General features: G+C 31.4%; 2 protein-coding genes across 4 annotated transcripts in view; one reads left to right on the top strand and one right to left on the bottom strand.

The window, feature by feature from the left end:
• Window positions 1-7,470, bottom strand: part of LOC141342413 (kin of IRRE-like protein 1) — a 19,254-nt gene extending 11,784 nt beyond the window's left edge. The window contains exons 1-4 of the mRNA XM_073846859.1: window positions 7,337-7,470; window positions 4,653-4,722; window positions 1,859-1,975; window positions 1,019-1,104 (exon numbers count right to left, since the gene is read on the bottom strand). Coding sequence (XP_073702960.1) covers window positions 1,019-1,104; window positions 1,859-1,975; window positions 4,653-4,712 — 263 coding nt within the window. The 5' untranslated portion in view covers window positions 4,713-4,722; window positions 7,337-7,470. The remainder of the gene's footprint in view (window positions 1-1,018; window positions 1,105-1,858; window positions 1,976-4,652; window positions 4,723-7,336) is intronic.
• A 4,872-nt stretch (window positions 7,471-12,342) lies between these two features.
• The window catches only part of pard3ab (par-3 family cell polarity regulator alpha, b), a 116,820-nt gene continuing 110,276 nt past the window's right edge, over window positions 12,343-18,886 (top strand). For all 3 annotated transcript variants that reach the window (XM_073847096.1, XM_073847097.1, XM_073847095.1), the window contains exon 1: window positions 12,343-12,642. In XM_073847096.1, the coding sequence (XP_073703197.1) occupies window positions 12,523-12,642 (120 nt within the window). In that variant the 5' untranslated portion in view covers window positions 12,343-12,522. The remainder of the gene's footprint in view (window positions 12,643-18,886) is intronic.

Genomic DNA, 18,886 nt, shown 5'->3' with positions numbered 1-18,886 from the left:
TGCACCCTCAGATTCCAGATTTTCAAATAGATGTATCTCGGCCAAATATTGTCCTATCCAAACAAATCATACATCAATAGAAAGCTTATTTATTGATATTTATTCGTATACATCATTTTGTAAAATTTAACCTTATGACTGGTTTTGTGGTCCAGGGTCACATATATATATACACACACACACATATATATATATGTGTGTGTGTGTGTGTGTGTGTGTGTGTGTGTGTGTGTGTGTGTGTGTGTGTGTGTGTGTGTGTGTGTGTGTGTGTGTGTGCGTAATCTGGTAAAAATGGTCCCACAAAATTACTGAGTTTTAACTAAAATTAAAATTTATAAATACAAAAATTAATCTAAATATTTAAAAAAAAAATATTATAGTATTTTAATTTTTTTTTTATTATTATAGTATTTTAATGATACTAAAATAACCATGTTGACAACTGACTTACATTAAATAAATGTAAGTAGAAGTACTAAAACTGCAATAAAAATACAATTAAAGCTCAGAATATTAAAGAAAAATGACAAACAAATGAAAATAGAATATATACAGTATATACATATATATATATATATATATATATATATATATATATATATTTTTTTTTTTTAAACATTAAATTACTAAAATTCTAACTAAAGTGAACAATATCATTATTATTGAATATATTATTATTAAACATGAAAAATCATTTTATTTCAGCTTGTTGCAACATTACCTTATGTATAAATATATATTACTAAAAATTATTATAGTATTTTTATGACACTAAAATAACACTGTTGGCAACTAACTTACATAAAATAAATGTAAGTAGAAATACTAAACGTACTAAAACTTCAATAAAATAAAATTAAAGTTTAGAATATAAAATAAAAATATAAAATTTGAAAAAATATGACTAAAAACTTTAAACTAAAATTAAAATGAAACCTAAGAAATTGAAAATAATTTTTTTTTTCAATATTATTTTAAAATATTAATAATTAATTAATTGCTCAAGAATTGCTCTCACCTGTAAGACGGACGTCTGGACAGAATCTCCCTCCTCTTCTGAGGATCTGATGGTGTTGTACCTGATCCACCATTATCAACAGCTACCTAAAAACACCCAAGCAGACATATATGCATGCCTTAGTGCCTTGAGCCTTTGTAAAAGCATTTGTGGAGGGAAAAATTATCAGTAAATTACTATTTCTGCATGTTCTTTACACAAAGCTCTAGTATTTAGTACAGGCTATATAGACTGCTTTTTTGTCAAGGCTTCACTGTACAGAATATTCTTTGAAAATATATTTAGTGATATATTGATGACAGAAAAAGTCATACAAGTTTGAAACGACACAAGCGTGCCTAAATATTAACATAACTTTGATTTTTGGGTGTACTATCTCTTTAAAAAGCAGTGCATACATAAGAAAATAGCTTTTTCATAATTATTTTGCTTTAGATAACAATTGTGCCAGTGACCATGAGTCTTCTATCTCCTCCTGAGCAGATTTGTTTTGTCTGACGTGGACTTTGTGTGCGTGTGACCAACAAGATCAGATGCATTGACTCCTACACAACTCAAATCTCATTACTGCTCCATAAAGCTACTCTCACTCTTCTTGTTACTATGTCAATCTGCTTCTCCTTCATCCCATTGATCCTGGGATGAGTAAACATGCCCTGTGATTGGCTACAGATGCCCACAACGTGATTGGCCAGTCTCTCCAGGTGAAGGAACAGGTAAATGAATAACAGGATTGTGCTTCGATGGTTTAATAAGAGTGGACTTTATAAATGACAACTGTTACTAGGGTTTATTTTTACACTAGTCCTGTATAAATGTCTAAGATCTGTATGTGTGTACCTGCACAGTTTGTATCTGAGGTGACTGGATAACAGAGGGTTGTGTGGTCTGAATGACTCCCTGCACCTGCAGTGTCTGTCCATCAGGTAATGACACCACAGACACACCCTCATTCACCTGAGACAGAGACAGAGATGGTAAATAGTGTCTGACACTGTTTAACCCAGTCTTGTTATTGGTAACTAAAACTAAAACTATTAAAAACTCATTTTCTGAGGTAAAACTGAAAATAAAATACAAATATAAGATGAAAAACTTCAATTTAAACAAGCCTCGGCTACAAGAATTATTGTAATAAAAAATTAAAATTAAAACCATTAAAAAACATTTTCATTTCTTGAAATAAAATAAATGTTAACTGAAATAACATAAATAAATAAATAAAATATAAAAATAATATTGCAACATTTCAACTTGACAACAAATTAATTTTATGTAATAAATTTTTTTAAAAACAATTAATATAAACTACATTAAAAAATCAAATCTGCAAAAAATTACCAAACCCCCCATACACACAATTACTGGATTTTTAACTAAAATTTAAATGATAAAATAATTATTGAAAATATAAATAAAAACTAGAATAGTATTTTAATTATACTAAAATAACAATGTTGGCAACAAACTTCAAATAAATTTAGGTAGAAGTGCTAAAATTACTACAACTGTAATAAAAATAAATTAAAGCTTAGAATATTAAATAGAATATAGTAATTATAAAAAAATATAAATTGCTAAAGCACATAAAATGGCTAATATTCTAACTAAAACGATCGATGTCATTATTATTAAATATACATTATTATTAAACATAAAATAATTGTATTTCTGTTTGTTTCAACATTTTAACTTTATTATCATATTATCTACATATATATATATATATATATATATATATATATATATATATATATATGTAATAAAAATAAATTAAAGCTTAGAATATTAAATAAAATATAGTAATTATAAAAAAATATAAATTGCAAAAGCACATAAAATGGCTAATATTCTAACTAAAATGATCGATGTCATTATTATTAAATATACATTATTATTAAACATAAAATAATTGTATTTCTGTTTGTTTCAACATTTTAACTTTATTAACATATTATCTACACATATATATATATATATATATTATCTGCTAAAAATTACAGAAACTTACTAGAGTTTTAGCTCAAATTAAAATGAATAAATACACAAATAAATCAAAATATAAATAAGAATTATAATAGAATTTTAATGATACTAAAATAACACTGTTGGCAACTAACTTATATGTTTAGGTAGAAGTACTAAAATGACTAAAACTGAAATAAAAAATAAATTAAAGCTTAGAATATTAAATACAAATATAAAAATGAGAAAAGCACATAAAATGGCAAACATCAAATAATTAATTAAAAAATATATATTTTAGCTTGTTGCAACAGTTTAACTTGACAAATCTAGCTTGTTGTACTTAAAAAAATAATTACAAACAATATAAACTACATAAATATGTATGAAAAAATAAAATCTGCTAAAATTTAAAAAAAATTACTAGAGTTTTAACTAAAATTATAATGAATAAATATAAAAGTTACAAAAAATACAACTATACTATAATAGTATTTTAATGTTACTAAAATAACACTGTTGGTGTCTAACTTACATAACATAAATTTAAGTAAAAGTAAAATATTAAATAAAATATAACTAAATATAACAATTCGAAAAAATAATAATAGCAAAAGCACATAAAATGACTAAAATTTTAACTAAAATTAAAATAACAATATCATTCTTATTAAAAATATATTATTATTACACATAAAAATTATTTTATTTCAGCTTGTTGCAACATTTTAACTTGACAATGAGTTTACCTTGATGTACTTAATTTTAAAAATGAATTTAAAACAATTCATATAAAAATAAATAAAAATAAAATAGCTAAAAAAAAGTCAACCCCCCCCCCCTCCACAAATTTACTAAGGTTTTAACTAAAATTAAAATGAATATAAAAATGATTCAAAATATTAACAAAAAAATAATTAATAATAATAGTATTTTACTTAAATAGTAAAGTATTTTACTAAAATAACACAGTTGGCCACTAAAAATACATTTAAGTAGAAGTACGTACTAAAATTACCAAAAATGTATTAAAAATAAATAAAAATTGTATCAAATATAATTTTATAAAAAAAATGTGAAAAAAATAAAAATAGCAAAAGCACATAAAATGTCAACATTTCTAAGTTTTTTTTTTTGTTTTTTTTTTTAAATCAGTTTATTAATTAATACTTTAAGAGTATACAATTCATACTAAAATAACACTTATTGTTTAACAGCATCCTTTAAAACAATAAAGTCACATTTTGCACAGTTTGGTTCAAACTACTTTTAACACTCAATCTGTAAATATTGCAATCTTAAACCACATGGTATTACCATTTTTTTGGACACAGCATCATAATAATACTATGTTTATTTATGGTAACAACATGTAGATCCACATAAATCCTATGGTATATGAATTCAATAATCAAACCATCTCATGGTAATAATTGAAACCAAGCATCACTGTACCATGGTACCTCTACAGCACTTTTTGCTAAGGACTGGAATGTGTAATAGTGTACGTAAATATGCTTTTGCAACATTTTCCTGAGTTTATTCAAACACAATGCAAAAAAATCAAGCATTTGTGTTTCAGTGCTGCATGGTCTGTGTAAACAGGCATCATATCTGTGTAAGATATTGCTTGTACTTGTATGTATGAATGAGTCAGATCTGACTGTACCTCACTTGTTGCTTTCTCAGTTGCACTGGCTTCCTGTTGCGCTACGCTTGCAGTTTCCATGGCAATTGGCCTAGCGACAGAGCAGAGAGGAAATGCACAGTCAGCGCTCTGTAGCCTCACACGTCACAAGATTTTAAACGGCATTTGACGCAATAATCCATCCTTTCAGCCCAAACGTTCTCAAATCTAGTGCTTCAAAATATCATGCAATACAACTTTTGCATTCATGAATGTTTGTGTTGAAATGTTAATGCAATTGTGAAACTTATGAAGCAGTTTCTTATTTTGCACAGTGGAGGTTTTCATCTCTGATGTTAATTATTTAACCAAAATAAGAGGCATCATACAAAATGCATGCTATTTTTTATTTAGTACTGACCTGAATAAGATATTTTATATAAAAGATGTTTACATATAGTCCACAAGAGAAAATAACAGTTGTATTTATAACAATGATCCATTCAAAAGTTTACATACCCTTCATTCTTAATTCTGTGTTGCTACCTGAATGATCCACAGCTGTGTTTTTTGTTTGATAATAGTTGTTTGTGATTCCCTTGCTTGTTCTGAACAGTTCTTCTGAAAAATCCTTCAGGTCCGACAAATTATTTGGTTTCCCAGCATTTTTGTGTATTTGAACCCTTTCCAACAATGACTGTATGATTTTAAGATCCATCTTTTTACACTGAGGAATAAGTTTAATTTACTCTGATCTTCAAATCAAAAAAAGTTTTCACCCCCCAGCTGTTCATACATGGTTTTACCTTCTGGAGCATCAGTAAGCATTTGAACCTTCTGTAATAGTTGCATATGAGTTCCTCAGTTGTCCTCAGTGTTAAAAGATGGATCTTAAAATAATACAGTCATTGTTGGAAAGGGTTCAAATACACAAAAATGCTGGAAAACCAAAGAATTTGTGGGACCTAAAATTTTGTAAAGAACAGCGGGCAGTTTAACTGTTCATGGACTCATGAACAACTATCACTAAACAACAACAACAAAAAAAACAGCTGTGGATCATTCAGGTAAGAACACAGTAATAAGAATCAAAGGGGTTGTAAACTTTTGAACAGTGTCATTTTTATAAATTCAACTATTATTTTCTCCTGTGGACTATGTAAACATCTTTTATGTGAAATATCTTATTCACATCAGTACTAAATAAAAAAATAACATGCATTTTGTAGGAAAATTTATTTTGATAAAAATAATTAACATTTTGCAAATTCTGAAAGGGGGATGTAGACCTTTGACCTTAACTGTATACTACAGTATCTTTTACATCCACCAGCATAAGAGTTAAATGACTGCAAGTCAGTCAGAGATTTGTAATGTTTTTTTAAATAAGTCTCACAAAGCCTGCATTTATTTGATCCAAAGTACAGCAAAATTTTAAAATATATTTTACTGTATTTAAAATAACTATTTTCTATTTGAATATATTTTAAAACGTAATTTATTCCTGTGATTTCAAAGCTGAATTTTTAGCATCATTACTCCAGTCTCGCGACCCTTCAGAAATTATTCTAATATTCTGATTTGCTACTCAAAAAAAAACATTTATTATTATTATTATGTTGAACACAGCTCAGTAGAATTTTTTCAGGTTGCTTTGATGAACAGAAATGTCAGCAAAACAGCATTTATCTGAAATAGAAATGCTTTTTGTAACAAAGGAATAAATTACATTTTAAAATATATTCAAATAGAAAGCCCTCATTTTAAATAGTAAAAATATCTCACAATATTACTGCTCTTGCTGTATTTTGGATTAAATAAATGCAGGCTTGTTGAGCAGAAGAAAACTCTTTCAAAAAATATTGTTCAAAAGCGTTTGACTGGTAGTGTATGAAAAAAACGAAATAATGTAAAAATGAATATATATTAATAGTGGTTTATTACGATTAAAAATTGCGCGCACACAACACAGAGCTGTAACAGCAAGTGCATGCACTTCCTCATTCTGTCTGAACAATTCTTGGCGAGTGCACAATCTTCTCAGTTATTCGAGATAAGCAGACTCATATAATTTATGAGCAACAAATTTTACTCAATCGCTTCAGTACACCGAGATTATTCCTTTCAGTGCTGATTTAAGAGTGTTTTATGTCAGTGTTCGCTTAACTTATGTTTCCTCACTGGACTGACAGAACAAACGCGCGCAAACTTTGAACACTCGCGCTTATGTAACAGAAACGGTGGCACGAGGACATGAAATACAAAATTGCAACATTCATGGACTTACAACTTACAAATAAATACTGTAAAGTAAAGCAACTTGCAAAGTGTTTAGGTTCTTCAGGCAAGCTGCCTACTGTATTTATTTGCCTAGTCCTGGACCAAGCTGCGTCATTCTCCACAACCTCAATGAATTTTTAATATCGCCAACTCTGCATTTAACTTGATCTTTTTGCTTGGTGACTCAGATTGTATTTCAGAGTAGCTCTGATTATTAATTTAAACATTCAGAATATGAAATCTGCGCTCTTTTCGTTATTCGCAGGTTTATTTTCTTGTCAGCAGTAGTTTAGCTGTGGTTAAACCAGGAACCGCGTTCTAGACAGCTTCGCCTTGTTGCACATATTATATTGAGAAACTAATTTCATAGCAGCTACACGTTTGTCTTCCAGCGCTCAACTCCAAGTCCTCTCTGGCGGCCGATCGACATGCCAGCAATAACTTACCCGAGTTTTACGTAGAGTCTCGTCACTCGTTACGGGTGGAGAGGAAGCCCGACTCGCTACACACGTAGAGCCCACGTCAGCTCTGATGATGCGCCTGGGAAATGTGGACTATGCAGCCCGAGGCCCCGACACCACACACACACACACACACATACACACAGTGGGCGGAGCCTAGGCTCCTGAGGGACCGCTGTCACTCTCCAAAAGCCCCAAACAGTCCGTTTGATCAACGAATTGATTTTTATGATGCATTAATGCATTTGAGGCTTCACTTTCGTAATAAAAGTTAATCGAAGTTAATAACAAAAAGTGTTCCAGACTGACCACACTTACAACAAAGATTTATAAAAACAACTTTATACTCTTAATTATTAAAAAATAATACTTATAATAATAAAAAAACAACAAATTAAAAAAGTATCATGTTTCATTTATTAAAAATAAGTTCAAATGGGTTTGAAATACATAGAAATACAGCAGTTTGATGAAATAGCGCCATCTTGTGATAGAAGAACAGCATCGTTGCTCAGTTGTCATACAGAGATGTAACCCTGGACCAAAAAAACGGGTCAATGTTTTGAAATTCTGAACAAATAGTCTTTTTATTGATGTGTGGTTTGTTAGGATAGGACAATATTTGGCTGAGATACAACTATTTGAAAATCTGGAATCTGAGGGTGCAAAAAAAAATCTAAATACTGAGATCGCCTTTAAAGTTGTCCAAATTAAGTTCTTAGCCATGAACATTACTAATTAAAAATTAAGTTTTGATATATTTATGGTAAAAAAAATTACAAAATGTCTTCATGGAACATGATCTTTACTTAATATCCTAATGATTTTTGCCATAAAAGAAAAATGGATAATTTTGACCCATACAACTGGTTTTGTGGTCCAGGGTCACACATATATATTTATATATATATATATATATATATATATATATATATATATATATATATATATAGATAGACAGATGGAAAACAAAAATCTGTTTTGTATTTTAACATTAGCAATGTAACCAATATTCTATTTATTAAAGACATATGAATCATATCAAGTTAGTAAGCATTTTGCATTTATTCCAAAATAATAACTCAAGGAAGTAAGAATTTAAACAATATATTTTATTTCTGAACTTATTCATGAATTAAGTTTTGATATGTTTATGGTAGGAAATTTACGAATAAATATTCATGGAACATGATCTTTACTGAACATTCTAATGATTTTGGCATAAAAGAAAGAAGAAGAATTTTTTTTTTGACCCATACAGTGTATTTTTGGCTATTGTTACTAACTACTTAAGATTGGTTTTGTGGTCCAGGGTCACATATAGATAGAAGTTAGTGTTTTTAAGCATTTTGCATTTATTCCAAAATAATAACTCAAGGCAGTAACAATTTAAGCAATTTATTTTATTGCTTAACTTATTCAGCTATTCTTTTTAATAGTTAATTTCATCATTCATCATTAATGCTTGGTAAATATTGATCACAGACACAGAGATTTACTTTCAATTTCACCAAGCTGATTGCTTAGGCTACTAAAAACTCCCAGAGATCAGATGTTTTCTGGCCATTTCAAATCTTATTATAAAGTGGTTATACCTAAGCGAATGAATTGTTTACTTACTTTTTTGAATTAGTCTTCCCATTAACACCATTATATTGTTTATTCACACAGAAAAAAGGGGCCAGAATTGTACCTTTTGGGCTACAACAGCCTGTCACTGGAGTAGTACCTTTAAAAGGACATCTTTGTACCTATTTTACCCCTAATAGGTACATATTAGTACCTTAAGGGTGCGTGTTACTACACTAAGGTACTAATATGTACCTAATAGGGGTAAAAAAAAACCTGCTCCAGTGACAAGCTGTTGTACTCAAAAGGTACAATTTTGACCCCTTTTTTCTGTGTGTTTATACTGATTCGGGAACACACACAAACACAAGAAGCGGGATTTAACGCATGAACCAATTATTGCCGATAATAACCAGTCATATCCAATCATATCGCACTGGAGGTGTTGCCTCCTCTCACGTGACTTTCCTCCATTCATTCTTAATTACCCCCCAAAACTCAGGGCACGCTTCAGGGGGTCTGTTAAAATTCAATGAGCTCAGGGGAAGCTAGAGACTCCTGCTGTGACTTTACCTGCTGGTGTCATTGTTGGACAATGTTTTTTTAGAAAAACTAGTGATTTATACACTATTGTATTTTGTGATACTGGCATTGTTTTATTTTTGTACTAGGATTTTTTTCTCATCTAATATTTTGAGGAGACACTACCTCCCTTGCCTCCTCCTTCTCAGAGGAAATGCCCTTGATAGATAAAATATTATATGATCATTTAACTATCTGAGTTAAAGTTCAGACAGAGGTTTAGTTGTTTGTTGTTAGCGATTGGCACTTTGAGGTCGCAATGTCACATGCTGTGCAAAGAACTCACAAGTCAGTGTTGATTGCATTTGTTGGAAACTATTTGCCTGATTTGTTACACTGGAAACCACACTAACAAGTGAGAAACAGTCACAGGAGGAGTCCTCTGGCTTTGTTAGCAAAAAGCATGCTGATGCTCATGTATAAATGATGAGTCAATGTAGACTCCACCACTGGGATTCAGCCCACTGTTTGTGTCCCAACAACACATCAAACATGCTTATGAGAAGATAAAAAGATTGCGCTAGCTGCAGCTTTGAAACAAAGACAAAACTTTATGGCTCTAAATATGCACAGCAGCCCAACTCACTAGCATGAGAGTTGGTAGAAGAGTTCTCTACTTTTTTCAGTAATGGATCTCTAGAATCTGGTCTCTGTGCCTTACATAGATCAAAGCGTGTGTATGTAATCCTACAGCTGTTGCGCTAAAGCTTTGCTCAACTGGGTGCGTAGAACTAATCTGTATCAGGCCCTCAGTGTGTGTGTGTGTGTGTGTGTGTGTGTGTGTGTGTGTGTGTGTGTGTGTGTGTGTAGTTTCACTGCCCAATGCCACCTGCCCAATGTTTCTATTTTAGTACAGCTCTGCCAAGCAGAAAGTTAAATCTAACACACATAAACTCATACATATACACACAATTGTCCAAAGGTATGGAAGCCCACATGCTAAATTCTTTTCACACTGCCGTAAGGAGAACCGAGAAACCCTTAAAAATACAATTAAAGAATAATCTGTTAATTTAATGCTTCAAACATACAAATGGAAGTAAATAAATCATTTTAGAGAGGGGGCTGCTTTTTAAATTGCAAACAGTTTTTTTAATTGCAATTTAAAATGTGCATTTTAAATTATTTATTTATTTTATAGTTTTATTTTACTATGTTGTAATACATATATTTAATAAAGAGCTTTAAATATGTATATTTATTTTTTGTAATATGTCTATTTATTGATTCATTCTTTAATCTAACAACATTTTAAATCATGAATTTATTTATTTATTATATTTTTTAAATGATGGTTTATTTATTTATTTATGTCAAATCTTTCAAGTTGAAGTTTAAGTCTAATATTAATATTAGTTCAAAATTAGAAGAACATATTTCGCCTACGCAAACACAAGGCATTAATTTGGAATTAATTGGGATTAATAATAATTAAATAATAATAATAATAATAATAATAATAATAATAATAATAATAATAATAATAATAAAATAATTTTTTTTTTTTTTTAGTTTTTAGTATTAAATGTTTTCATTTTTATTTTTACATTTTAAATATGTATTCATTTTTTCATTTATTTATTTATGTAAAGTCTTTCAAGGTCAAGTCAAAGTCACAATATTAGAAGATTATATTTCACCCATGCAGACACAAGGCATTAATTTGGAAAAAATAAAATAAAATAAATGTTAAATGTTTTATTTTTATTTTACATTTTTAAATATGTTTATTTTTTTTATTAATGTATGTATTTATGTCAAATCTTTCAAGGTCAAGTCTAAGTCACAATATTAGGAGAACATATTTCACCCATGCAGACACAAGGCATTAATTTGGGAAAGCAAATAAATAAATAAATAGATAAATTAATTAAGTTTTAAATGTCTTATTTTTATTTTTAAATGTTAAATATGTATATTCATTTCTACATGTATTAATATCCATTTATTTATTAATGTCAAATCTTTAATAACAAATAATGAATTACATTTTTAAAGGTTTTATTTTTTACATTTTAAATATGGATATTAATTTTTATAATATTTATTTATTTATTAAGCCTTTCGAGGTCAAGTCTAAGTCACAATATTAGGAGAACATATTTCACCCATGCAGACGGAAGGCATTAAATGGAGGGAAAAATCAATTAAAGAAAAAGAAATTAAGTTTTAAAAGTATTATTTTTACATTTTTAACATGTATATTCATTTTTCCATTTATTTATTTAATTTCAACTTTTCCAGGTCAAGTCTAAGTCACAATATTAAGAGAACATATTTCTTATTCATTTGGAGAAAAAACAAAAATAACGAATTTAAGTTTTCATTTTTATTTAGAAATTTTAAATATGTTTGTTTGTTTATGTATTTATATTTTAATGTCTTTAAGTCTGTCAAGGTCAAGTGTAATTCACAATATAATGAGAACAAATTTCGCCCATGCAGACACAAGGCTATAATTTTGGAGCCTTTTAGTCAGTTCTTAGTCAGTTTTGTGACTTGTGATTGAGATTCCATTTCTGCATCTCATTAATGTGATGACCCTTGACCCCTAAACTAACCTAAGCCTCACAAGTTGATATTCACATATTTCACAATATATGTGAAGACATTTAAACAAAATTAATTAAAAAGAAATACATGATTAATTAATTTTTCAATTAATGTAAAATAAGTTTGACTTTACGATCACAACAAGTACAGCTAAACTTGTACACAACCAGACGCGTTGCGCCAGTGCCGTCTACCCCCGACAGAGGGCGCAAGAAGCCCGTTTTCGTTGCTCCCCAACCTACTGATCACGGCGCGGTTCCCGTACACAGATCCCAAACACTAAACAGGTGGTCATACACCGCCACACAGCGCCCGCCACGATGAAACTGAACGGGTACCGATCGTAACTTACACTGAGCCGCCAAGGTGCTGAACCAAAGATTATTAATGATCTGGAAACAAGAGCACGGGAGCCTTTGATCCCGAGTTAACCCTGGATTCGGGAAGGTCTAAGGAGAGTTGGAACTATGAAAGTGACGGTGTGTTTTGGAAGAACTCGGGTCGTGGTTCCGTGCGGAGATGGCAACATTAAAGTGCACTGGCTCGTCCAGCAGGCCGCGATGCGGTACAGGAGAGCGATCGCCAAGGTGAGATGCTGTTTCACTGTATCATCAGATTGTGCTTTGGAAACATAGTTGCGCCGGTGAGGGCTGCAAATATGGCGGTGTAGAGACGGAGTAAGTGAGCGGGGGAAGGGATTGGGACCGTCCGGACACTTTAACTCCGGGAAAGAACGGCGTTATTCCTCACTAAATAAAGCGCTGTGTTTTTTATACTCTTTTTGGTGTGCAAGACCGTCTTCTTTGTTCTTTACGTCTTCAAGAGACTCCTGGAAGCGAGTGAGAAATGGGGGAAATTAAGTCATATAAGAGAGAGCGAAGTTTACTCCACGTTTGAAACGTTATTACCCTACTTTGAGACCCGTTAGAAATGACAGCATTTAATAAAATGCTATATTACATATATTGACTACTTGTTTACATGGCGGGCTGCTGCAACTGAAGCATCGCTGTGCTTTTTGTGAGGAAAATACGTTTTGAACTTTTCTTGTGTGTACGTGAGTCCTGTGCTTTGTTTCAGTGAGCTGATGAGAGCTGCTGCTGCTAGGCTAACAGTGATAATTGATATGTCCCCTACACGTCTGGCACATTCAAACCGTGTTTTTCTAGTTACAAAGCATTACATTTAAAGAGAACGACGCGACATAACCGGAACGCTCTCGTTCCGCAATCCACAAAGCTGGCTGTTTAGTACAAGAGCTCAGTGTCCGCGCACATACTGTAGTTCCGGGCGTTCAGCTTTGCTGAGCGTTTAAGTTGCGTCGCGTCGCGTTCGTGGCGCTAAAGATGCGCTTCATACTTTGTTGCTAATTTAAAAAAGTTTTTACAAAAAAATAGGACGTGAGGAAATATCATTACAACACTTTAGGCATGTCAGTATTTTAGAAAATGCTTTTTTTATGTTCTAAATATCGGGTCGACCTTTCATGGGCGCTACCATGCAAATTAAAGGGAGAGTTCACTCAAAAATGAAAATTCTGTTATGCTCACCCTTATGTCATTCCAAAACCGTAAGACCTTTATTCATCTCCATAACACAAATTAAAATATTTTGATGAAAACCAAAAGCTTTCTGATCCTGCATAGGCACTAGGCAGCAATGCGTTCAACGCATTCAAGGCCCAGAAAGGTAGTAAGGACGGTGTTAAAATAGTCCATGTGACATCAGTGGTTTAACCCTAATGTATGAAACTATGAGAGGGCTTTTTGTGTTCAACGAAAACAACTTTATTTATCAATTTCTTTCTTGTTAGTCTTCGCCTCTTGTTCACGAGAGTACCATGATGAATATGTGTGGTGCTGCTAATGGAGGAGGCAGCGTTCTAATATATTTATTATAGTTAACAGGCCTTTACTGTTCATCACAGTCATATTCATGTTTTTTCTAAAATAAATCCGTTATGGTGATCGGTCATTCATGATTCATTCGTTCATTGTGTCTGTCATACGACAAATGAGTGAAAGACTCAGGTGAACTAATCATTTGTGTTTCTCCTAACTTGTGTTTGCCTGCCTTATCATTTATAAAGTTTATAGTCTCTTAATTTGGACTATGATCAAATGATACATACAGTTGAAGCCAAAAGTTTACGTACGCCTTGCGGAATCTGCAAAATGTAAATTATTTTACTAACATAAGAGGGGTCATACAAAATGCATGCTATTTTTTTATTTACTACTGACCTGAATGAGATATTTCACATAAAAGATGTTTACATATAGTCCAAAAGAAAAAATAGTTGTTGAATTTATAAAAATAAGAAAGTGATAGTTGTTCATGAGTCCCTTGTTTGTCCTGAACGGTTAAACCGCCTGCTGTTCTTCAGAAAAATCCTTCAGGTCCCACAAATTCAGGTTTTTCAGCATTTTTGTGTATTTGAACCCTTTCCAACAATGACTGTATGATTTTGAGATCCATCTTGTCACACTGAGGAACTCAGAAGGAAACATGATGCATTAAGAACCAGGGGGGTGAAAACATTTTGAATTTGAAGATCAGGGTAAATTTAACTTATTTCGTCTTCCAGGAAACATGTAAGTATCTTCTGTAGCTTCTGAAGGGCAGTACTAAATTTAATAAGATATTTAGGTGAAATAAGAAAAATGTACACTTCTTCATTCTGTTCAAAAGTTAATGCATTGTTTTTCCTTCTGAAACATCAATAAGCGTTTGAACCTTCTGTAATAGTTGCATATGAGTCCCTCAGTTGTCCTCAGTGTGAAAAGATGGATCTCAAATCATACAGTCATTGTTGGAAAGGGTTCAAATACACAAAAATGCTGAAAAAATAAAGGATTTCTGAGACTTGAAAAAGTTTTTTGAAGGACAGCGTGCAGTTTAACTGTTCAGGGCAAACAAGGGACTCATGAACAACTATCACTAAAAAAAACACAGCTGTGGATTATTCAGGTAACAACACAGTATTAAGGATCAAGTGTATGTAACAGAATCATTTTTTTAAATGTAACTGTTTTCTCTTGTGGACTATATGTAAACGTATTTTATGTGAAATACCTTATTCAGGTCAGTAATAAATAAAAAAAATAACATGCATTTTGAATGATCTCTTTTATTTTGTTTGAATAATTAGCAGATTCTGCAAGGTGTATGTAAACTTTTAACTACAACTATATTTGAATGCATACAGACCTTTGGAAGTATTATTGCATTTTAACACTCAACCTAAATCAACACCAAATGACTTGAATAAAGATGAGTTCATTTTAAACTACATAGTCTGTATCTTCCGATTTTCCCACCACTAATCCGTGAAGTCTTGACAGGTTATATTATATTAATAATAACAATACTTTCACAGAACAAAAACAGATTTGATAAACAGGTTGGTTCAGAAACATGAACTTGTCCAAACTGTGCACCAGCATGAATCACCAAGTTGCAAAAATAATTGCGATTGCATCCAGCAATGTCCTTAGAATCATGTAGTATGAGATGAGGAAAAAAACAGAGACATTAATAGCTTGGGCTGCTGTTTTGACCACTGTTTGCACCAACAGATCTCCCAGAATACCTCGAAGCCTGGTTTGCACCGGGGAGAAATCTACATCCAGCATCAGCACTTAGACTAATAGCGTTCAATACGCAGCTTTTACAGTTAAATGGTCCGAGGCTCAGAGATTTCAGCTTGATACATGAGGGAAGAGAGCAGGAGTGAGGGAGACAAAAGCATGTTTGTTCACATGAATAAATTATTTTCTCTTTTGGTAGCATATGAGTAGAATTGTTTATGTGTGTGTTCTCAGTGCTGGCCACCTGTGAGTGGATGATTTATAGTTAGTTGTAGCCACTTTGTTTGGACTTAAAAAGAACATCTGTTAGTGTATATGTCTACGATGACACTTGTTATTATAATGATGTAGAGTTTTATCATGATGATATAGAGTTGCATTGTGATAGAGCGGTTATTATAATATGGAGTGTCATTGTAATGGCAAATCATGACCATTATTGGTTTTCTGCTATGCATTGAACATTTATTATGTTGCAAATTCTGCTAGCTTCGTTAGAATGGTGTGAAAATGATAGATCACTTTATGTATATAATTTTCCAGCAAGATGTTAAATTTACTGCTGTCAGTAGGTTACATGATAGTTATTGAATAAAATTATTTATAATTGTTTGTAGTGTTGTTTATTTATAATTGTAAATGTATGTATAATTTATAAATCGTTTATATCATATATATATATATATATTTTAAAATGGATATAAAAAAAAATATACAGTCAAAGAAAAAATTATTCAGACACCAGATAAAATTTTTTATATATTTTTTTAGTAGTGGTTCAGGACACTATAGTTCATTAATGTAAGTGAGGATAGCAAAATAAAGTAAACTGTGACATGTTATACCTAGGAGTAAAATTGATAAAAATTTGGGACCAAAAATTAGATTTGACACTTTGACCTGACCATGTTTTGTTACCTTTCTATAAAAGTTATCTGAAATTATCAAGATGAATTTGTTCTGACACAGTTAAACTCTTGAGTTCTTGTTTTGTAAACTTTAACAAATAAACTATGATAATGTAAGAAATTTGAAAGGTGTCTGAATACATTTTGCTTTGACTGTATTATAGCAAATAGGTAAAATATAGCTATATTGTTACATTACACAAACAATGATAGGTTAGATAAACTGCATGGAAAACAAAAAATATTGGATTGCTGTGGATTACTTGAAAATTATTGTGACGTTTTTAACAGCTGTTTGGACTCTCATTCTGACGGCACCCATTCACTCCATTGGGAGCAAGTGATGTAATGATGTTGAGCACTGGTTGTGAATTTTAAAGCATTATTATGATAGCTAATATTATGCTGATTTGGAGAGATATTATTATGGAAAAGTCAGTATGATGTGGTGTGTTTAGAGTGTCGTTGAGTTGATTTAAATGATATTGTGATGGAGTGGAGTGGAATGTAGTCGACAATGCTGCTGCTGTTTTGACGTGGCTTTATTACAAGGAAGTGGAGTGTTGTTGTGATGCAGCTGATATGCTGATATCCACTTGTAGTTTATATCGCAGGAAGTCATGGGAATAATAAAGTACAATCTCTGTAAGTGAGAGAGAGGGAGGGAAAGACAGGCAGTGAAGCAAGGATGGTGTTTGTGAATGCGTCTGTGTTCTGCAGTGTCCTTGGTTCTGTTACATTGTCACACGTTCCATTTGCTTTTCTCTTTCCCCTCAAATACCTCTGCTACTCTTTAACTAGATTCAACTCTCCCTTTTTGTTTTGCTCACATTGCTCTCATTCTCTTTCTCGGTTCTAGTCTTTCAGCTGCTTAGACTGTAGCGTCTGTTTAAAGCAAACACACAAACAGAGGTGTTCTGTGTGAGACTGAGGTTTGAATTTAGGTTTTGTCTGTATGGGATTATAATCAATCTCTTAAGATTTGAATTTTAAAATGTTTTATCCGAGCCATCCAAGATGTAGATGAGTTTGTTTCTTTATCAGAACAGATTTGGAGAGTTTAGCATTACATTATCACTTGCTTACCGATGCACTGCTTTGTAGTGAATGGGTGCCGTCAAAATGAGAGTGATAAAAGCATCACAAAAAGAATCCACAAGTAATCTACAGTTCATCAGTTAACATTTTGTGACAAGAAAAGCTGAATGCTTTGTAGTATCAATTGTATAATTAAGTTGTTTTAACATTAAGGGGAGACACTGCAGGCAGAGATTTTGGGCTTTTTGGTTTTTCATTAAGTGTTTTTTCAGACTAGTAGAAAGAAAACTTCCAAAAGACACCATTAAGAGTTTCTTTTATAGTACTTTATCTATTTGTGTCAATAGATTTCAATTACAATACACATTTTTAAGACTGTTTCCTCAATATGAGTTTTTTCTCCTATACACTAAACTATAAATCTCCACTTTAGTAGCACTTACACACACACACACACACACACACACACACACACACACACACACACACACACCAAACTTTACATTTTTATTCCTGTCTATATCCTAAAGGTTTTTACAGAGGGATTTTTATTCATATATATAAGTTGCTTGATTTTATACAACATTTTATTCCCCCCCAAAAATTGTAAAATGTATATAGTTTTTTTTAGCCTGTTAAAAGTATTTTCAGCATTATGGAGTGACAAAATGAGACCCGAAATTCTGTTTTCTTCTGTAAAAACATTTGACTTTAATATGTCAAAATTTAACAAGAATTTTGAAACTGACGTCATCCAGTGTTTAGATTTTTGTACAAGAAATGTATGCAAATTAGTGCATATTTCATTAAATAATGCCTCATTTGCATATTAAAACCTGACATTTTAGAAAACTTGTAATACAAAAAATGTTTGCAATTATCAGTGTAATCAATCAACTGAGTAAGTAGATGATAACTATTAATTCTTTTTTTTTTTTTTTACCCTATTGACCTGCAGTGTCTCACCTTAAATTGTCACTTCTGGCTTTCTCCAGTGAACTTTTAGTGTGATCTTGCATGTGAAATGTATCATGTTTGTTGCAGTGGATTGGCAGGTTTTCAGATGCATGTGTTCACATGCGCACACACAGCTGTGTCTACAGAACTGGATTCTTTTTTATATATATATATATATATATATATAATATATATATATATATATATATATATATATATATATATATATATTGCCAGTTTTTTGTAATATTTGTTAAAATCAGCATAAAATAAATTGATGTGTGTATTGCAGAATGTGTGTATTTTTTTTTTTATGCATGCAAAGGCAGAAGGAAGTA

The sequence above is a fragment of the Garra rufa genome, chromosome 9 (assembly GCF_049309525.1).
Source record: "Garra rufa chromosome 9, GarRuf1.0, whole genome shotgun sequence".
In the NCBI taxonomy this organism is placed as follows: Eukaryota; Metazoa; Chordata; class Actinopteri; order Cypriniformes; family Cyprinidae; genus Garra; species Garra rufa.
The sequence above is the reverse complement of the archived record's forward strand: the minus strand, read 5'-3'. Positions and strand labels throughout refer to the sequence as shown.